The sequence below is a fragment of the Rhinolophus sinicus genome, chromosome 15, assembly GCF_057876585.1.
Source record: "Rhinolophus sinicus isolate RSI-liver-muscle chromosome 15, RSI-T2T, whole genome shotgun sequence".
NCBI lineage: Eukaryota > Metazoa > Chordata > Mammalia > Chiroptera > Rhinolophidae > Rhinolophus > Rhinolophus sinicus.
This window is the reverse complement of record NC_142515.1, coordinates 27389706-27412612: the sequence shown is the minus strand read 5'-3', so window position 1 is coordinate 27412612 and position 22907 is coordinate 27389706. Positions and strand designations below refer to the sequence as shown.

The window sequence follows — 22907 nt, the reverse complement described above, 5'->3', positions numbered from 1 at the left end:
GGTGTGTGTGTGTCCTGCTGTTAAGATCTTGAACATAAGATTCTAGAGGCCATGGTTCTTTAAATTTTTTCCCCTGCTTCCTATGACCAGCAGTGTCTGGAATTAGAAGACAGAAATGTATGCCTTTTGGAATCTTGAATGCTTTAACAAGTATAATCCTGGATACTGAGAGTTGGTTGAGTGTGGTAAATTTTCTTAACTTCAGCTTTTTTCTTCTCAGAACTACTTTAAGTTCTCTGGCAATGTTCCCATATAAGGGTGGCCCTCTGGAGAAGTGTAGGCATTTTCCTTCCTTTTATTATTCTTATTAATTTTTTTCAAGTTCTGGAGCTAGCATTTGCTAACTCCTTCCTGCCCAACCCTGGTCCCAAAGTTTCTGACTTCTCCCCAGAGACACTTATTTGGAAACTTTTTACACCAGTGAGAATTAACTTAGAGGCTTTTTTTCTTTTAGACCAATGGGAATATTGTATGTCATGGATGGAAAGATTTGAATAGTACCATTATCACACTGAGTCTATATAACAAGGTCATTTCCGTGTCTTGGCACACAGCCGGAGTTAACTTTGCTTTGCTGGATGTAGATACAATGAGTTCTGTTTGAACAAGAAATCATGTGTAACAAATGCTTTTGCAAAACCATGTCCATTTAGCAGTTACTTTAGTAAAGATATGCTTTAGCAAGGGGTTTTAGTACAACAACTGCATTTAAACACCTATATAATGTATAACAACATTTAAAACATAAACTTTTTTAGAAGAGATTTTGATTTACAGAAAAGTTGTGAAGTAGTACAGAAAGTTCCCATATACTCCATACCCAGTTTCCCTTACTATTAACAACTTAGAGTGGTGTATTTGTTATGATCAATGAACCAATACTGACATATTATTATTAACTAAAGCCCATACTTTGATTTCCCTAGTTTTTACCCAACGTCTCTTTTCCGTTCCAGGATCCCATCCAGGATTTCATATTACATGCAATCCTCATGTCTTCTTGGGCTCCTCTTGGCTGTGGCATTTTTCTCAGACTTTCCTTGTTTCTGAGGACCTTGGCAGTTTTGAGAAATACTAGTCAGGTATTTGTAGAATGTCCCTCCATTGGGATTTGTCTGTCTGTCTTTCTCATGATTATACTGGAGTTATGTATTTTGTGGAGGAGGACCACAGTGGTGAAGTGCTATTTTCATCACATCATATCAAAGATAAGTACTATCAACAAGACCTATCACTGTTGATGTTGACCTTGATCACCTAGATGAGGTTGTATTGGTCATGTTTCTCCACTGTAAAGCCACTTTCTTCCTCCCTTCCCATCTCCTCTTTGGAAGGTTGTCGCTGTGTGCAGCACACACTTAGGGAAAGCTCCATTCCACTTTCTAGAGGGCAGAGTATCTACCTCAAGTCTTTGTACTTCTTCTGAACGGGAGCTTTATTTATTTTTCTTTCTTTACTTATTCAATAATTTATATCAGCATAGACTCGTGGATATTTATTGTATACTTTGGGTTATAACTGGGTACTACTTTATTTTGTTGTTCAAATTGTTCTAATTTTGGCTATTGGGAGCTTGTACAGTGGGCTCCTGTGTCAATTTGATATACCCCCATCATTGTGGGTTGTCTTTTTAAAATTTTTTTATTACTTCCTCATTTTCTGGCACTACGAGATGCTCCAGGCTTACCTTGTATATTTTCTGCCCCAGTCCTAGAATCAGCCATTTCTCCAGGGAGTTCTGGTTCCTTGTATTGGAGAATAATTTTAGAACACAAAAATATGGGGCTAGGGGTGCTCATTGCTACTTGGGTGTCATTGCTTCAAGTGCTCAGAGAAAGGAAACAAATATTCTAAGCCTTGTATATACACAACTATAAATATTACTGTATTTATCCATCTGTATATTAAACTAAACATGAGTGCACACTGATGTCTCCACTTCTAATGCATTACCACATGGATCATTCTAGCCACCTCCCCTTACTTGTCTGAAACCTTCCACTCCAACAGGGAGAACTCTCACTCCTGTTGTCATCCATTTACTTAATGATTCGATTCCAGTATGCATGTAGTACTCTCAGAATTATGAACCTGTATTCCCATGGGAAACAGATTGATCAGGTAGAATAACATGGTTTGTCCAGTTCCTTTTGCAAAAAAAAAAAAAAAAAAGTCTTACAAACTTTGATCACTTCTTAAGTGCCTTAGGTCAGCACCCTTTTTCCCCAGCCACTTCAGGGAGGTTGTTTCACACATTTGTAATGCAGTTAGATTCTTTTGTCACAATCTACATTCCATTCTGTGATCCCTTAACCTCCAGTATGACATTTTTTGGTTTTGTTTTTTTTTACCACTTTTGGTAGGAACTTATTTACTCAGTGTAAATACTGTCTGTTTCCTTTTATAAGACTTGAAAAAATATCAAAATGGGATCAACGTATACTTAATATTAACGATTCAAATACACAGAATTTCCCTCTTAACTCTTTCACAAGTGTAAAAGAAATAGTGTCAAAATTGATCAGTGGCATAAATCCAAAAGGAAACATTTTTTCTGTTGAAACGGAGGACATCCAGCTTGCAAAAATGATGGCCCCGCTGACCACAAGACGTTCTTGGTTTCCCAGACCCAGGCAGATCAGTTACAACTGACTTGCTCTTTCTAGGCTTTTCCAAGCATCTTTAAGCTTCCCTACCAAGTCCTGTAATTGTTCCATGTTACAACTAAAGCTAATCTCTGCGTGGGATGAGAATCCGTGTTCTCTACGTTTAAGGTCACCAAATATACAGGTCTGTACATCTTAGGAAGTTAATTGGTTTTTATCTGATATGCCAAATGCCACGAAACATCAGTTATATAAGGGGGGAATCGTCCTGTACTTCTCAGTAAGATTTCTAGAGAATTCTTATTATTCTCATATTCTGTGCAAAACAATTCTCTTCGCACTCCATCAAATGTACAGTCTTTTAGATAAGTGTTTAGAGTTGACTTGTCAGCTCTTTGCTTTCCTGCTTCCAGTATGTGAGTTGCAGCTGCTGTGTGGCAATGTTTAAACACCACTGGGTCCGTATGTTTCAAGCCTGGGTGATCTAACGCGGCCTAGTCCTCCTGGGCACCCAGCAGGCTCTGGAAAGCCACCCAGAGGAGAAGCATGAACGTACTAGAGTAGAAGGAGCCAGATCGGCCAGCAACTGGAAGCCTTTCTGCACACACGCCGAGTGTTCCTGTCAGAGGGCGCTGTGACCTTCGACTCATGCACCCCTGAGTGACTTTTTAAACATCTGTATACATTAAGGTTCATTCTTGGTCCTCTAAAGTTCTATAGATGTAATAAATGCATACTGTCATGCATCTACCATGACAGTATCATACTGACCAGTGTCACCACCCTAAAAAATCCTCTGTGCTTCACCTGGTCAACCTTTCCCCCACTCCAATGAATCTTTGGCAACCACTGATCTTTTTACTGTCTCTATTTAAATTTAACTTTTTAAAAAAATTTAAAACAGTTTTGGAGCTTTTATAAATTGATTGAGCTTTTATAGATAGTAAGTATCTTCTTTGGAAATAAACGTCTTTGACTTGAACCACGGTACAGTTATTAGTTACTGTTATGAGTTATCCTAGAGGTAACTGGTGGATTTGGGGCATGCCTCTTGAAGTAGCAATACAATCTTATCATTTTGAAAGGAAGTAACATTTCATGACCTCTGCCTACAGTTGAGGCATTTAGAGGAATCAGGCACTTGAGGTGGGGATAGTAGAATGAAGGAGGCAAAGAGGATGTTTCAACAGAAAATGTAAGATTTTAGTTCAGGCTGGGAAGGAAGAGAGAGATAGCAGTTGTAACCCAAGAGTGATTATGTTTCCGTTTTGAAACACTTGATGTAAACAAAGAAAATGCCTCTACAACACAGACTTCAACCAACTACTGGGATCAGGTTAGACGTTTACCTGTAGCTTAGGACCTTTATTTCAATTCTGCAAACTCCTTACTAAGTGTCTGCTCTGCTTGAAGTTGCTGTGCTATATGCTCTAGGCCAGGGGTGTCCAAACTTTTTTCAATGTTTTTTACCAAGGGCCATATGCGGTAAAATACACAAACAGCCGGGCTACTCACTCAAGGTGAAGTAAGTATTGCCTCACCTGGTTTATTTAAGTAAACTAAATATATTTTTGGAATTTGCTGTGGGGCAATTAACAATGGATTGCGGACTGCAGTTGGCCCACAGGCCGCAGTTTTGACACTCCTGCTCTAGGCCTACCTTCTTCCGGTACCACTGTTTGGTCACATACGCATACTTCTCCTTTGAAGAGCTGGCCGTTCAGCAACATTCAAGGGGTTCCTCTCGCTCTGAGTTCAGGGCATTCCTCTCTGACTACCAAAACCACTGGCTTATCCTGGAAAAACAAAGACATGGGTTACCTACCTCAGGTCACACTTCACTCCCCACTCTGCTTTCAATATGGCCCCAGTTCCTCAGTTGCTGTTGAATATATAAGATCACTTTAGATTTGAAGAATGGGGTAGAGAGGCTCTTTGTGCCCACTGAAGCTTGAAGGAAGAAACTTCTGTTCTCATTTCCCTCCGGTGACATCTGAAAAAGAAATGGCAGCTATTGGAGGAGGGAAAAGTAAGAGACACAAGAAGACAAAGTATTGTTTAGTCTGAACATAGATCTAACATGTATTTGTTGAGTGCCAGCTATGTGTTAGGGTGTCTGTTGGAAGTTCTCACATATTTATTCTAACCCTTCCCCTACAATGACTTTATGAAGTAGATTTAAAGAAAAACAAAATCTTTATTTTACAGATAAAGTAACAGACTCAGAGAGGCTTACTAACATGTCTCAGATCACACAGAAAAGATTTGAACCTAGAATATACTTAATTCTAAAGCCCTGACAGCACATTAAAATCATCTGGGTCCTTTCAAAAATAAAATAAAATAAAAAACCTTGCCCAAACCCTATCCCAGACCAAATTAAATCCCAGTATCTAAGGGCATTAGTATTTTTGAAATGTCCCCAGTAATTATAACGTGCAGCCAGGGTTGTGAACCACAGTTCTGCTCTGAGAGACAGCACCTTTTCTCCTACAAGAAGGGAAGGGCCATTTTCTGAACCCATGTGTATTCTAAATACTCTCAGAGCACTTTTAGATCCACCCCAGCGCTATTTTCTACTCCTCACAGGGGTTCTTATCATCTCTAGATAAGTGTAAGTAAGCAGATGGAGTGGGGCAGAGGTTATTATTGATGATAGAGAAGTACAAATTCAACTGAGTTAATTCAGTCTGTTTCTCTTTTGATAAGACGTGTATGTAGTGCTGATAGATTGTCAAAGCACAATGTCAAAAAGTGTCAAGAAAATTTGATATGATTTACAAAATGTGCTGGTAATTTTCTTTGTCGAGTATTTATATACCAACACCAAATGTACTGACTTGGTTTATAGGGGGTTTAAGAAGATGGAGCTTGCGTCTATTGCTGGGGTGGGGGGAGGTCTATGAATTCCTGAGATTAGATTTGTCCATTGCAATATAAAATATATTAGATTGGTGAAAAATTGCGGTTTGAAACGTTAAAAAGAATTGCAAAAACCGCAATTACTTTTGCACCAACCTAATAACATTTTACACCACGATTTGTGAAGTACAGTGATTTAAATGCCTAGGCCTCCCTATCAATTATAAAACCCCACATTTTAGTCTTCTTTTAGCCTTGAAACCAACCATGAACAAGGACTGTTGAAAAAATATCAAAAGATCATAATGTTTTGAACACTGTATCAAAGAATATGAAGAACGTTTTAGTTATTCAAATATAATAAAAGCTGAATGGATAAATAAATGCGTTCTTGGAATTGATGAAACATGTCATTTTGTACAGTAAGTTTCCATGGACATTTATTTTAAGATACATAAAACCAGAGGACCTCCTTGCATGAGCTTTATTAATAGACTTCTGTTTTAATGGAGAATTAGAAACAATGTAGAGACCCTAATGCCCACACTCCACCTTATCCCACCAGCTACCCACACTTGAGCCCCCAGTGATGCAGGAACTACTGTTAGTATTCTGTCCAGTTTATGTAATTCCTGCTTGGTTACTGCTGGGTGTATGTCGAGTGCCTGAAGTTGTCAAACCACACTGTGGATATTGCATATGGGACAGAAAATCACACTGTGGCGATGGCCCTCCTGTTACTGAACACAAGGGGTGCGCAGCTTCCAGTGTTCCATTCAAGAATGAGACATGGTTGTCGTTAGGTAGTTTTATTTGCTTGCAGCAAGTAAAGGAGAGAGGGGATTCATATTCCAAACTCTGTCTCCCTGAAAGGAGGCTTAGCCATTGCTTATATACAGATTGGTTAATTACATATTGAGTTCTTCTTTGCAGTGGGCTACACTTACAGGTTGGGTTCCTGTTCAGCTCATCCTGTTTATAGCTGTGTCTGCAAAAGACTGTGCTACATTTTAACATTGAGCAAGAATAGCATTTAGTAGGAACTGCCCAGACCTTGAGACCTTTGTCTTACCTAACACTTCCTGACTTCTACACTTAAAGTTCCACAAAAAAATCTGAGAACATCTTGCTATTACTGCCTGATTATTGTCCTACAGACAAATTGCAGAATGATTATATATTTTCTGGCTTAATTGTGAGATAGGAAAGTCATAGGCAGTCAGGGACAGGACCGTGATAGAAGACATCAAGGCCCAGAAAAAGAGTTTCAAAGGTTTCAAAGTGAGATGGAAATGTTGTAGGCAGTCAGGGACACGGGCAGAGGACCTCAAGGCCAAAAAGAACAGTAGCTGACAGAAAAAAATGTAGAGAAGGGAACTGGGCGGGAGGGGCTACCACATCAGACGGCAGAGTCAGCCAAAGCACCAATCCAGGCGCAGGAGGGAAAGGGGGGTGCCCAATCAGCTCTTCAGGAAACAAAAATTGCAGACTCAAGGACATAGAGTCTCCGATGCAGCTTAGCCTGTGGGGCATTCCATTTTCGGGTCCCCCGTCTCTCTGGAGAGCTTTTGTCTTGCGCTTTACAATAAAACTGTGTACTGCTTAAATTTACTTCTCCATCCGTATCTTCATTCTTCTGTATCTCCATTCTTTGGTGGCTGCGAGATCACGATTCCGGGAAAACACACGTGGACACCCACGCACACCCACTCCACACCCACCCACATCAATTGGTGTAAGCTTTATAAGTTTGATCAATTTGTTCAATTACTTTTCTTTTTCTTGCAAATAATCTCTTTCATCTGACTATTTGCTCTTTAAATGAAATGCTCAGCCTATTTTGTGATGATTATCTTCCTAGATTACAGCATTTTTTAACTGAAACTTGCCATCCCTTGACCCCAAGCCAATTTTGTAAATGGCTACTAACTCAATAAATATTCAATCATGTTCTTTAGAAGCCTGGAATAACTCCCTGATATAACTTGCATATCATCAGATAATCATCTACTTTTTCACCTAAGATTCCCTTTAATCTGTTATTGCAGAAAGTTTCAAACAAAGTAGAGAAAATAGTAAATCAGATCTCCATGTACCCATTGTCCAACTTCAACAATGTTTCCCCGAAAATAAGACCTAGCCGGACGATCAGCTCGGATGCGTCTGTTGGAGCAAAAATTAATATAAGACCCGGTATTATATTATGTTATATTATATTATACCCAGTATTATATTATATTACCCGGTATTTATTATATTATATTATACCCAATTTTGTATTAAAATAAGACCAGGTCTCAGATTAATTTTTGCTCCAAAAGACGCATTAGAGCGTCTGGCTAGGTCTTATTTTCGGGGAAACTGATGGTCTGGCTAGGTCTTATTTTCAGAGAAACACTGTAGTCTTGGTTTATCTATACCTCATTTACTATTCCTCTTGTTGAAGCTAATCTCATGTTTCTTCTGTACAAATTTCAGTGTATATCACCAAAAGATAAGGACTTTTGAATAATACTATTATGCTTTAAAAATTAATAGTTTTTAATATTATAAAATATCCAATGTTCAAATGTTTTCAGGTGTCTCAGTTTCTTTTAAATTGGTTTGAATCAAAGTTTAAGATCCAGATATTACATTTAGTTGGTTTGTCTTTTAAATCTCACCTAGCTTACAGGTACCTCATCCTTTTTTCTTCCTTGCAGTTTGTTAAAAAATTGAGTTGTTTTATAGTGTTTCCTCCAGACTAAATTTTACTGATTGAATTCCTATAGTGTCTTTTAACGTGGTGTTCTGTGCTCTGTGTCCTATAAACTGGTAGTTAGATCCAGAGGCTTCCATATTTTCGGCAAGACTACTTCAGAGGGTACCATGTGTGCTTACCTTAAAAGGCCTGCAATGAATATTTGTACTTCCTTTAGTGACATCAGCAGTCATTGTTGATTATTGCTTAGCTTCATTACTTTGTTAGGTATTTGTACAATGATGATACCCTAATGCTACCAAATTTTATCTTTCATTATCTAGAATACTTTAAAGAGAAACTTTCCCTCATCAAATATTTGGTTGTCTTGTGGTACCCTTTGTGCAACAAAGGCATGTTGAGTATTGATACTTCCCCCTTTTATTTACTTGTTTTCAGAATAATGAATTGGTTCCAAAGGTGAACAATGATTTCTTTATAGTATCTCTATGAACACCTGGTTGTCGATGTATCTGATGTGTTTCAATCCATTTCAGTTATTATTTCTTATTGCTGCTCAAATTCTTACTACTTTGGCTAGTAGGGGCCACTTGAAGTTGGCTACTAAGTCCTTTTGACATAATCCTAGTAGTTTTCGATAGTGTCCTCACTTTCTGGTGTGACAAAATATTCCAGTCTCATTGCATACACTTCTTGCTTCAGACTTGGAGTCAGCCATTTTTCCAAAGAGCCTTGGTGCTGTTTTAGTGGGAAATAGTATTTAGAAATTACAATCTTGTGCTGCGGCAGAAGGTAATAATTCAGTAAAGACTTATAGGGAATAAGGGAATGAGCTGTGTGGATATTTGGGAGAACAGCATTCCAGGCAGAAGGAACAGCAGGCGCAGACTCAAGGCTAGTAAGAAAGTAGTAGAAAAAAAAAGTCAGAGAGATGAAGGGGAGCAGGCCCATTGAAAAGGACTTTAGTTTTGCTTGGAATGAGATGGGAGCCATTGGAGGGTTTTGAGCAGAGCAATGACATAATCTTTTGTGTTGTTTTAACTGCATCACTATGGGTTCTGGGTTGAGAATGGACTGAACAGGGTTAAGAGCAGAATCTAGGAGAAGTGTATCACAATAAACAAGGCAAAAGACGGTGTGGCTTGGACCAGTGTGGTAGCAGTGGAAGTAATGAGAAGAGGTCAGGTTCTGGATAGATTTTTGAAGATGGAAACCAAGTAATTCGCTAAAGAATTGGACTTGGATAGTGAGAAAAGAGGATTCAAGTGTGACTCCAAGGTTTATGGTCTGAGACATAAATGAGATTGTAAAACATCATGATAATCTGATTGACATCTCTTCTGTGGGTCAGTGCTATGTTTATGGAGAGTTGGGGGAGGAGTGGAGAGAGGTCGGGCAAAGCCTCACAAGAACTAGATACTTAAGCTGAATGGTGAAGGGTATGTAGCAGCACCAGGTGACCAAGAGGGGAAAGAGCATGCCGAGTGGAGGGAACAACTTATGTAAATGCAGAGTCATGAAAGAACTATGGGTTTGGAATTAAAATTCGTTTCTGAGGTGCAAGGACCTATGGCAGGTAAGGAGTCTACAGAGGTAGAGAGAGACCTTACATATTCCATGATAGGAATGTGAATTTTATTTTATGGGTGATAAGGAGACTAGAATTTTTTAAGCCAAGGAATGACATTACCAGGTATGCATTTCACAAAGATCATCTGGGCAGCAAAGTGAGAGAGAGTGAAGATATAGATAGAAAAAAATGAAACTTCAATCATTCTAAGAATTTATCAAAGACCATTTTATCATTAAAAGAAAGATGGCTATCTTCACCTCTTTCTAACTGGTCCCTCCATCTCCCTGAGTGCAGTTTTTATTTTTTACTTCCTATTCCAAATAATAATAGTAATAATATAAATAATGGTATTTTTTTGTTCAGAAATAGGATTTATTAAGATAAATTCTCGGGCCCTTAAAAAGATGCACAAAAACCCCATTATTCTTGGATAAATGAGAAGTAACACTTACTTAACTATAGTGTTTTCATGATGCAGAGGAGGGTGTGAACACCAGAAAATATAATTAAATTGTAGTGCAGAGCATGTTACCATAAAAGCATCAAATCTCAAAAGGTTCATTAAATATGACGTGGGAGCTAAACCCATAATTTTACTACAGTATATTCAACTCCGATGAACTTCAAATTTTTATGAAGGACTAGATCTTGCCTCTTCTGGTTGAACCAGAAGTTGGGTACTTTACTCTTGACAAGTTCTCTTGGTGAAATTGAAAGAGATTGAGTCAATTGTCAAAGTAATTTTTCGTCGACGACGTGATGTCTAAGTATAACATCAGAGGAATCTTTGAATTTTAATTTTGTTTGAAAATAGAGAACTGTAGCCCCCGTGCCCAAAGCATGGCTTTCCTTGACAATGTTCAGATGTTGGCCTGTTTCTTTCACTTAACCCCTCACTCACTCTGGATCTTCCCCTTGATCATTTTTTTCTTCTTCTAGCGTTGACGGTCTGTTTTACCATTCTCTAATTCACAGGATGTTCGGTGGACATGCTCTTTTTCCAATTTTTCTCCAAAACAATGATGTCAAGACAGTCATAAACCCATTATAAAAATTGTTGATTTTTCCAAATATCCCATTATGTTACTTAAAAACAATTTTACTACAGTAGGACAAATATCAAACCAGTATTCTTTATTAGAGATGGAGTCTGAACTGGCTCTAGAGAGGGCGTCCATTGGATTTTTCATTTACTGTAATTAGTTGTTATTATAAATGCAAAATCCTGTAACTATGAACCATTTAGTAAGTTAGAGTCTTGTTGTACACACCCAGATTTCTTAAAACATCAAACATTTATTGAGCACATACTATGTACCAGGCACTGGGCAAGATAACAACAGAGATGCCTAAAGTGAAAAACACAGCCTTTGCCCTTACTAAAGTGCTATCGAAAGTACAGTCACGCACTGCATAATGATGTTTTGATCAACAACAGACCATGTATACGAAGGTGGTCCCACAAGATTACAATAGAGCTGAAAACTTCCTATCTATCTATGGCCTAGTAACCTCCCAGTCATAGAGACATTGTAGCACAAGGCATTCATTACTCATGTGTATGTGGTGATGGGGGTCTAAACAAACCTACTGCACTGCCAGGTGTGTAAAAGTACATGTATTAATATCTAGCATGTGCAATTATGTACAGTACATAATACTTGACAATGATATGAAACAACTGTGTTACTGGTTTATGTATTTACTATACTACATTTTTTATTGTTATTTTAGAGTGTACTCTTCCTACTTATAAAAAAAGGTTTGCTATAAAACCGTATGCAATGTACACTGGCAGCAGCCTCATACGTCTCGTGTTTACAGCGTCTCGATTGTGTCATTTTCTCGTGTGCTTGATTTAATCTTATGTTGTTTTCTATGGTAACATGCTGTACAAGCTTGTAGCCTAGGAGCAATAGGCTATACCACACAGCCTACGTGTGGAGCAGGGCATACTATCTAGTTTTGTGTAAGTGCACTCTATTTTTGCACAAGGACGAAATTGCCTAACCACACATTTTTCATAACGTAGCCTCATCATTAAGCGATGCATGACTGTATAATTAAGCATATATTTTCTACATAGTCAAAAACAATCTTCAATGGTCACAAATTTACTGGTTTTTAGAATTGTCTTTGGATAAAAATTCTCATGCTGGAGGAGCAACGTAGAAAAAGCATCAATGAGGAATCAGGAAACCAGACCTATGGTCCTGCTTTGCTGCTATTCATTCATTAAGTCAACTACTCATCAAATACTTACTGGGAGCCTACACAGTGGGAAAAACTGTTAGGTACTGGGAGCATGGTAGCAAATAAGAGAGAACAGCTACCTGCTCTCTTTCTGTGTAAATGTGAGTGTGTGCTTCACTTTTCCACATGTCTAACCTTGGTTAGACTATAGATATCTGAGGTTTCTTTCAAACCTAAAATGCTAAGCTTTCTGACACCCACCTGGAAAAGCTGCCCAGGCAGTCTTGGAACTTGAGGACTTACCTTACTCTGGTGGGTTAGCTCTTGTCCTGTTTTCAAAATAACTTTGTATACACAGTTTTAAAATGTTTTGGTTAGCCTCTCATCTGCATTTGGATTATCTTGGCAAAGCCTGGGTGTGGCACTTCCTGCTCAGAACACTTCAGAGGCAGGGGACCAGAGTTAGGAAAAGAGATGGACCACTTGCAGCTAGAGAGCTGTTCCCAGAAAGTAGCCTCCTCTATGGTTCCTTCTGTCCAGTAACACGACTTCTCTTGCCACCGATTTTGTCGCTTGGGTGATCCGTTGCTCTTCTTCAGGTCTAATAAGCCGTGTAAAGGGATTCGCTTATCAGGGGACGAGAGCTGATCAGCTTTATGGTGCAGGAAGCACTGTCCTTGCGTCCCACACTTTTCCCAGTGGGTATCAAGGTAACAAGTTTCATGTGTTCTGGCTTCAAAACTTACAAGTAAATAGCATTTTTGCTTGCAGCCAGGATACATTTTTCAAGGGGGGGAGAATGGATTTCTGTAACAGAGGAAGAGAGTGCGCGAGAGATATACGTTGTTTCAAGAATACCAAAAGTCACAACCTCGGGAAGCCTTCTTGTAGCTTTTAGGGAAATGAGCAGCTAGACTTCTCGACCAATCTGTCGTTCCTAGTCAATGCAAAAGACAGGGGCTGAGGTTGCTTCCGAATGGGGCCGGCTAATTTAGCCACTCCCACGAGCCTGAGGGTCGGTTATATCTCTGTTACTTGAATACCTCTCTGGCTGAAACGGACCACAGCAAGCAGAGGCTGAAAAAAAAGAGCAAAGAGGAAGAAAACAAAAGCTGCCAATTATGGAAGATGTAAAGGGTAAGAGCGAAATTGATTTGATCCGAATCCTTTAAGAACAAACCAAAAAAAAAAAAAAAAAAAGAGGAAAAAAACCCAAACGCTCAGACTAAAAGCAAGTACTTGAAAGAACAAGAGGCAAAAAGCCCTAAATGAACTTTCCCACCCTCTCCTCCGGAGAGGAGGCAGAGAAAGAACTTTGGGAAACTTTTTAGGAAGCAAAGCCCCGCGCTTGTAGTCAAGGGTGGCTCCTGAGGCAGCTGAAGGGACTCATGAATATTCATTACCATTTGTATTCAGATCTGGTTTTTTAGAGGCAAATGACTTCTTCCGTCCACTTGCAGTTTAAGTGGCAGCTGCCTCATTTACAGTCCAGAGTCATCTTGCTTCGGGTCTGTACCTCGGCGTATTTGCTTGAAGATGCTGGGCACCGTGTTTAGATTTGTTTTGTTCTTGAATTTCCTGCGTGCTTTCCTGTTGTAAAATTAGCAGAGGCTTCTCTGCAGGGAGTTAGAGAAGTTATGTGGCAAGAGGCTGTCACAACAGGACCCCAGCGTACGTTTTGCAAAAGACTGAAAGTTTCCTGGGGTGTGTTGGGGAGTGTGTGTGCGTGTGTGCGTGTGTGTGTGTGTGTGTGTGTGTGTGTGTGTGTGTGTGGTGGGGAGGGTAGGATGGAAAGAAGGAGTGGAGGAGAAGAACAGTTTTATCTTTAAAAAGCAAGGCATATCTGACTGACTATATTTAGATTTTGTCTAAAAACTACAAGAGCAGCCTGGTTTGCACAGATGCTGTGCAAGCTCTGTCTTTTACCTCTTTTGGGCATTTTCTGCCTGGACCGAGAGCCCGCTGCTTGCCAGCCGGTGGGAACCAGGAAGAATCTGAGCAGCAGTGTGGGTGTGTAGGGTTGCAAACCTCTTCCATTATCTCTAGTTTTTAATATCCCCACAAGTTTTCTGTCACCTAGAACACGGAGGAATGGGAGGAGTAAGCAACAGATTGCTTAATAAGGGTAATAGGGACAGCGGTTAACGTTCACGAAGCCTTTTCCTCTGCGGGAGCTGTTCTCGGCATGTTACACGTGTTATTTATTCCTCACATCCACTTTTGAAATGAATGCTACATTCCCATTCCCACTGTGTAGATGATGGAGCTGAGATATGAGGAGACTCTCTTGCCTTGGGATCCACAGTAAGTGGTGAATTTTCAGGCTGGTGATTGGACGCAGCTTTCGTGGGCTTTTCTCCAGCACACTGCTGCTCCACTCCAGAGACTCACTACTGCCCTGACACCGTTAATTCTGGGTTTGCACATCCTTGAAGCCAGGGGGGAAATGATACTGATGACATCTCAAGTCTGGGAAGGCATTTGTGCCTTCCTATCTGGTTCACATACTTTTTTTTCATTTGGCGCTCATGACCCTTCTCTGTGGCAGAACCCCGGTATTGTCATTGTTGCCTTTTACATAAGGGAGAGAGTAAGGCCAGGAGGAGCTAGGTGACAAGAATCATACAGCTAGACTAGATCAGAAATCCCCTGGATCTGGTTTCCCTTCTAACCTGCAGAGCAAGCCCAGTCATTTCTGAACTTCTGTCCCCACCCCCAGCCACTTTCAGTTCCTGAAAAGACCTTGCTTCTTTCCTCTCTCAGACTGTTTGCAAGGAGTTCTTAACTCTGCCTTGAAGGCCTATCTGCTCTCTCCTGCCACTTTAGTCTGGAGCTAAGCTGTCTGGGTTTGAATCCCAGCTCCACTATTCACTAACCGTGTGCCTCAGTTTCCTCATCTGTTAAATGAAGAGAATAATAATATCTACTTCATAGGGTTATTGTAAGAACTAAATGAGGGATTTATGCAAGGTTTTCAGAATAGGGTCTCATGCATGTAGTATGTGCTCAGTAAATGTTAGGTGTCATGATCACTCTTTCAAGTTTCATCTTGGTTGCTAATTTCCCCTTTAAGCCTTCTCTAACCCTTCCAGCCTTAAATGAGGCTCTGTCTTGGATGTTTCTACAACATCTCACCACTTAATGCCGAAGGTGGCTTGTTGTACTTGTTCACATTCCTGCCCACTGTATTGCCTCCCCTTCCCCCGACTGTAATTCTTTATTCATCTTTGGATCTGCAGTGTCTAGAACAATGGCTAGCATATAATGGGCACTTAATAAGTATTTAGTAAACTAGGTATTATGTTAGTCGACATTAATCCAAGAGTCAGGAAGCTGGTTTAAAAGGGGACTTTTTTTCTTTTTTTTTTAAAGGAGGGCACAGCCCACAGTGGCCCATGCGGGGATGGAACCGGCACCACGCTCTAACCAACTGAGCTAACCGGCCACCACTAAAAGGGGACCTTTGAGTTTGCTGTAGCATTTCCACTAGAACATACAGGTCTTTTGTACCATCTATAAAGACGTCGCTCTAGGTGAATACACTGAAAAACAAAATGCATCCCTAGTAAGTGGGTGATATTTAGAGTAGATATGACCCCATGCCAGGGCACCCAGTTTGGCCAGTCTAGCTCTGGCTGAACTTCAGCCCCTACTCCCCCCTCAGCCAGGGGACAATTGGAGATTCAGATGCCGCATAGCACACACAACCTCCTTCTCTCTGACCAAAACATCTGGTTCTGGAAATAGTGTCTCCTGCAGCCCCATTTTATAGCATAGTCTAAGATAATGTACTCTAGTAATAGAAGAGAAACAAACACTATAGAGGTTGATCCTGGATAACATCATAAAGAACATTAAATTTATTTCTAGCACCCTCCCTTTCCTTTTCCTGGCATACCTTCAAACCAATTTGACAAATATTATTATGTGTCTACCATTTGTAAGTCCCTATGCCAGATGTGTGGGATATAAACAGTTTGCTCACGGTCTAGTGGGGAAGACAGACATATATACAACCAACTCTAATTGAAGCCAGACTTTGTGAAGTGCTACTAATAATAGCTAACATTGATTGAGTATTTATGATGTGCCAGGCACTGTAATTTTTATATGCATTATCTCGTGTCATCTTCACAATAAATCTGTGATACAGGTTTTTGCATCTTCCAGCTGTGAAGGGAAGTTACGTGGCTAAGGTCACACAGCTAGTAATAGGCAGAGGGGGAATTTAGACTCATATAGTTAGCCTGGGTTCCTAATGCATAAGTTCTCTTACCTCCCTAAGAGCTGCAATAGAAGTCTAAAGAAAATGCTGTGGGAAACAGAATAGGGAGTGATGATTTCTGGGAAAACTTCTCCAAGGATGGGACACTTGGGTTGGTCCTAGAAAGCTGAGTAGAGTCTGGCGCCCACAATAAGCCCTTCCCTGGGCCAGCAGTGCTTATAGACCTTTTCTCTCTTCTCCAAAGCCACAGCCTAGACTTAAGAGTAAGAAGCTCTTTCAACTTTTCCATTTCAAACAAGGAACCTATTTACATGTCCGTCCTAGAGATTTGAAGGCAGAAGTCCAAAGTTTAGCCCTGACTATGAGTTTGGGATTACCAGTCATGTAATCAAATAAACCATTACAAAGTAATTGGCAGCATGTTAAATGATTTCCTTAATCATGATTGTCATTAGGCACATGTGGTAAATAGTTTTTACAAATGCCTGTTGGTGATTGGTCTTGCTTTCACTTGTCTAAACTGCATTTTTTTAAAATTTTTCATTTATTTTGAGTGTGTTTTTCCAGGACCCATCAGCTCCAAGTCAAGTAGTTGTTTCAATCTAGTAGTTGTGGAGGGCGCAGCACACACTGGCCCATGCGGCGATCGAACCAGCAACCCGAGTGTTACCAGCATTACGCTCTAACCAACTGAGCTAACCGGCTGCCCCCTAAACTGCATTTTAAGAGTGTTTTCTTCCTTGTGTTGTCTTTTTGGTTGTTTCTGCACTGTCTTTAAGCAGTGATGGTGCCTAAGGGTGTTACAGTGGCATGTAATCCCACCTGCTATTTTGAGTTGGGTGGCGCTGGGCTTAGTCTGTGCAGAGAGAACATGAGACCTGGGACAAATCAGACAGGTTCTGTTCTTTGTGAGCTCTGTTCCCTGAAAAAGTTTGAAGTGAGGCAAAAATTGAGGGCAGCCTTGAATTTTGCTTCAAATTCAATCAATTTGAAGAAAAATTGATTCTTCAAATTGAGGGTTTGAAGAATCATCAAACCCCTTGATGGTTTGATGGAAGTACAGAAGAGCAGAGGTGCTAGCTTTGTCTTGGTGAGTGTGTGTGTGTGTGTGTGTGTGTGTGTGTGTGTGTGTGTGTTCAAAGGCAGTGTTTCTCAAACTTGAACATGCATGTATATCATTGGGGATCTTGTTAAAATGCAGATTCTGACCCAGTAGCTCTAAGGTGAGGCCTGAGATTCTGCATTTCTACCATTTCTCAAGTGAGGGGAATGCTCCCCATCCATAGGCCGCACTTTGACTAGCCATGTTACAGGGTCATTGCAATGCCTTACTCTCGGGGCTTATTTTGGTACCAAATGACCAAGCCCTCCCCCAGTACGACTTCTCCCCTCCCCCCAAGCCACCACTTTGAGTCACTGATCAGCTCTGTCATTGCAGGATAATGTGAAGCCTCATTCATTCACTCATTCATTCATTCATTCATTCAGTCAGTCAATATATGTCCAGAACAGGAAGTTGAGGTCCCCAATTTGCCATACAAGAAACAAGTCTAAATCTTTATCGCACACAAACTATTATTACACAGAAAGGCCTTGTGTTGGGTTTCCCAAACATCTCCCCACCTTTTCTCCGTGGCTCCAAGTTTCTCTAAGCTGCTTTCATTCGCTGCCTCCAACCTGAGAGCAGAACATTTGGCTGCCTCCAGAACCCTTTGCTGGGTGTTTGGGGTGCCAGGGAACTGGGGGTAGAAGGGACTCAGGGCTCTGAGACAGGGAGCAGAGTGCCTGGGGCATTGTCTATACACTGCAGAAGGTGGGACTCATCCCAGTTACAGAGAAGCAAAGTGGGTGCAGAGAGGACCAATGGAATTTTCTTTAGGTTTGGAAGGTTGAGGGAATTATGAGGAAAAAAGAAGTTGTTGGAAAAAAGAAGGCAGGGGAGAGTTTGCCTGACATGCTTTCCATCCTGCAATGTTTGTGCTACCGTGTTTCCCCAAAAATCAGAACAAGCCAGACAATCAGCGGCTTTTGGAGCAAAAATTAATATAAGACCCAGTCTTGTTTTACTATAATATGAGATATAATATATAATATATAAGACTGGGTCTTACATTCATTTTTGCTTCAAAAGACTCATTAGAGCTGATTGTCGACTATGTCTTATTTTCGGGGAAACAGGGTAGAATATCAAAATAACTTTGGAGACCCAGGAACAGTGGCAGTACCCGCCCTACATAAAGAGGTGTTTCCTTTTGATTCATAGGACGAATGTGTACAATTCCTTTCTGTCTGGTGAGGGTGTAAGTAATATGGCACATGCCCATTTAAAGAAAACATGAAAGTATAGATTAGGGGACAGAAGAAAAACAATCATTTGTGACAATACTCGTGTATTTCCTTGCAGTTCCTTTTACTATGCCTGGGTTCTCTTCCTTTAGCATTTGCTTGACTAGGACCCTGACAAATTATGAGACAGTGTTGTGATCATTAGGTTGCATCTATGTACAATTTGAAAGCCTGGCTTTTAGTGTAGCAGTCAAGTACAGGTATTTTCCATCTTAGTTTACTAAATATTTATTTCCCATCGTCCTGGTTAGCATAATTTTTATAGTCACATAATTTATTAACAACAGTCCCCATGTTATTGAACATTTAGGTTGTTTCCATTCCCAATATACATCTTTGTGCATGAAGTTTTTCCATATGTAGGGTTGTATGCTGAAGATAGAATTCCGGAAGTAGAATTACTGGGTTAAAATTTGTAAATGCTTTTTTCAAGTCCTTGATTGCTATTGCCAAGTTGTTTTCCCCAAGGGTGGACCCTTCATGCTCCCACAAGCAGTTCCTGTTTTGCTGCATTTCTGACAGTTTTGGTGTTTTTGTTTTTAGAATAATTTTATTACTTTGATGTTGTTTTAGTTTGTATTTCTTTAATTACCAGTAACTTGGACATTTTTCACATAATGTGCTTCTTTTTTTGTATAGTGTGTGTTTACGTCTTTGCCTGTTTATTACTTATTTGGATTTTATGTTTTAAATTAATTTATATGAGCTCTTCCTAAAATAAAGATATTCAAGTTTTTCTGCCATATTTGCAATTGTTTTTCCGAATCTTCTCTTAGTGTTTTTCTACAGAGACTTATAGCTGTGAATGGATCCAATACATTTTTATCTGTGGTGTTGTAGTTCTCAAAGTAGTTCGATACTGCTTTTTTATCGTCTCTTTAATGCAGGATAATATATTTTTTAAGTTCCAAATGATTGTTATTTTTGTTTAAATCATTAATTTTAATTTTTATTTTATTTCATAATAGAGAATATGGCTTGATAATTTCTGAGATGTCTTTATACCTAAGCATACAGTGATTTTTATAAATCTACGAACACTTGAGAATAAGATATATTCTGTTTTTAAGATATAAAATTGGATATTTATAAATCTATCCAGTCATTTCAATGATATGGTAATCCCTCCCCAACCATAATTTTCTCCTTTGTGAAATAATAGTATCTATGCATTTACTTTTGCATACTTTTATTGATACCTACGAGAATTTCAGTTCCTGGAAAAAAATGAGATGTGAATCATTTTTATTGTGGCTTATTAGAAAAGGGAGGTAGTGATGGAGAGTTGGGAATATAAAAAGAAGGTAAAGTAGACGCAAAGAAGAAGTCCCAGGCAATGAAGTCTTGGGAAATATAAAAGAATATGAGATAAAATTCTCAGACTGCATCTTAGGCAGCTGAGCCTTGTACGGCTACCTAACTTTAGGAGGCATGGAATGGATGTGTGTGAGTGAAAATTACCAAGCCTTTCCCTCCCAAATACCATGGCAGACTCCAGGAGGCCAGAGCCAGGAGGTGGGTCTGAATGGCAGGATTTAGTACATAGGTGTTGGTCAAAATCTCCGAACCATAAAATTGGAGCAATATTGCTCAGTGGATATAGACTCAGACATATGCACAAAAAGGCATCTGAAGCGATGTGTCATCCGCAGAATAATTTTTTTAGGCATTGCACTGAAAAGGTAGGGTAGGGAGGACCCAAAAATTTTCCGGTGAACAAGGGTTGATAAATAGAAATTAATAGTGCAGTACTCATATTTTCTAATTTAAGCTGTGTAAAATGTCGTCCATTCCATCTTTTGATTAATCTCTTTTTTTATTGCTTTATTTTGGCGAGCTTAGAAATAATCATAAGGACTTTTTCATAGATTTACTTTCTTTTTCTTTTTTTCTTTTCTTTTTTGGTTGATATAGTAATTATGGTAGGCTGCAAAGATTATGGCCCCTAATCCCTAGAATTTATGAATATTATATGGGAAAAGAGTCTTTGGGGATGTGATTAAATTAAGGATCTTGAACTGGGGAGATTATCCAGGTGGGCTCTAAATGCAATCACAAATGTCCCTAGAAGAGGGAGATGACACAGAAGAAGACACTGTAACCACTGAAGCAAGATGCTGTGCTGTTGGCTTTGAATAGGAAGAGGGAGTCGCAAGCCTTAAATGCATGGAATGCAGTCTAGAAGGTGGAAAAGACTGGTCTTACAGATGTCTTGATTTCAGTCCAGTGAAACTGATTTCAGACATTGGTTGGACCTCTCGAACATAAAAGAGTAAATGTGTGCTGTTCTAAGCCACTGGATTTATGCTAATTTGTTATAGCAGACATCAGAAACCAATACAGTAAGTTTGTAATACATGGAAGTGGTGGTGGCTTTAGTTAATTAACCTACAGGTTTATGGTATATATTGGGCCACACACTGTTCTAATCACCTTACAGATAGTCACTCAGTTCTCAAACAACTATTTGAGGTTGGTGCTGTTTATTGTCTCTATCTCACAAATGAGAAACTGAAGAATGAGTAGTTAAGTGATGAAAGTCTCTCCATTAGTCATTGTTGAAGTTGAGAGTCAAACTCGTAGTTGTTAATCTTATTATTTCAAGGTATAATTCACATAACATATAATTCACCCACTTAAAGTCTACAATTCAGGTTTTTTTAGTACACAGGGTGCCAAAAAAATGTATACACGCTTTAAGAACGGGAAAAACTGGATTAAAATTGTATTACTCAATATATACCCATAACAAAAGATGAACACAAGTCATCTTTTTTTGGTACCCCTGGTATATTCACAGAATTGTGCAACCATCATCACATTCAATTTTAGAATATTTTATCACCCCAAAAAGAAATGTTGTATCCATTAGCAGTCATTTCCATTCTCTCCCTACCAACTCCGTCTCCCCTATAGCCCTAGGCAAACACCAATCTACTTTCTGTCATTTTGCCTATTCTGGACATGTCATATCACATATTCCATTGTATGAATATATCACATTGTATTTATCCATTCATCAGTTGATGGATATTTGGGGTGTTTCCACTTTTTCACATTATGAATAATGTTGTTATAAACATTCATGTACAAGTTTTTATGTGGACCTACGTTCTTAATTTATCTTGAATATACTCGTGTACCTAGAAGTGGAATTGCTGGGTCATATGTTTACGTTTAACCATTTGAGGAACTGCCAGACTGTTTTCCAAAGGAGCGACATCATTTTACATTCCCACCAGCGGTGTGTAAGGGTTCCAATTTCTTCACATCCTTGCCTATACTTATCTTTGATAGTAGCCATTCTAATGAGTGTGCAGTGGTATCTGTGGCTTTGATTTGCATTTCCTTGATGGCTAATGATTTTGAACATCTGTTCTTGTGCTTAATGGCTATTTGTGTATCTTCTTTGGAGAAATGTTCATTCAGATCCTTTGCCTATTTCAATTGGTTTGGTTTTTTTTAATTATTGAGTTGTAGGAGTTATTTATATATCTTAGATACAAGTCCCTTATAAGATATATATGACTTGCAAAAATTCTCCCCCATCCTGTGTGTTGTTTTTTCACTTTTACAGTGGGGTTGTTTGCAGCGCATTTTTAATTTTGACGATGTCCAGTTTATTTATATTTTGTTTGGTTGCTGGTGTTTTTGGTGTCATATCTGAGAAACCATCGCTTAATCCAACGTCATGAAGATCTGCACTGATGTTTTCTTCAGTTTTATAGTTTTAGCCATTACATTGAGGTCTTCGATACACTTTCAGAAATTTTTGTGTATGATATGAGACGGGCTCAACTTCATGTGAATATCTAGTTCTCCCAGCATCTTTTGTTGAAAAGACCATTCTTCTTCCCAGTGAATTTTCTTGGCACCCTTGTTGAAGTTAGTTGACTGTAAATGTGAGGGTTCATTTCTGGACTCTCAGTTCTATTCCATGATCTATCTATATGTCTATCTTTGTGTCAGTTCCACACTGTCTTGATTACTATAACTTTGTAGTAAGTTTTGAAATCGGGAAGTATGAGGCTTCCAATTTTATTTTCTTTTTTCAAGATAGTTTTTGTTATTAAGGATCCCTTGAATTTCCATATGAATTTTAGGATCAGCTTGTCAGTTTCTACAAAAAAGTCAGCTGGAATTTTCACTTTATTTTCGATGTGTCCTTTGTAAAACACTGGCATTTTAAACCCAATTTGAGTCTGTTTTCATGGAGGAATTTAGTTCACACTTATTATAATTGCCATTCTTGTTTTGCTCTCTGGTGTTTAATGTTTTGTCATATTATGCTTTTCACTTCCCTGTGTCTTCCTTTCTTATTTTATATAATCTGACAATGTTAGGAATTCCAATATTGAAAATTCTTTTAGTCATTTATTTCACAGAGTTTTAACTTTTTAT

General features: G+C 39.2%; 1 protein-coding gene and 1 pseudogene across 1 annotated transcript in view; one reads left to right on the top strand and one right to left on the bottom strand.

Annotated features, from left to right (window-relative positions):
• Positions 1-640: 640 nt before the first annotated feature.
• LOC109443861 (COMM domain-containing protein 3 pseudogene) lies at positions 641-8402 on the bottom strand (annotated as a pseudogene).
• A 4485-nt stretch (positions 8403-12887) lies between these two features.
• The window catches only part of ENTPD1 (ectonucleoside triphosphate diphosphohydrolase 1), a 95755-nt gene continuing 85735 nt past the window's right edge, over positions 12888-22907 (top strand). The window contains exon 1 of the mRNA XM_019724764.3: positions 12888-13072. Within this exon, the coding sequence (XP_019580323.3) occupies positions 13057-13072 (16 nt within the window). The 5' untranslated portion in view covers positions 12888-13056. The remainder of the gene's footprint in view (positions 13073-22907) is intronic.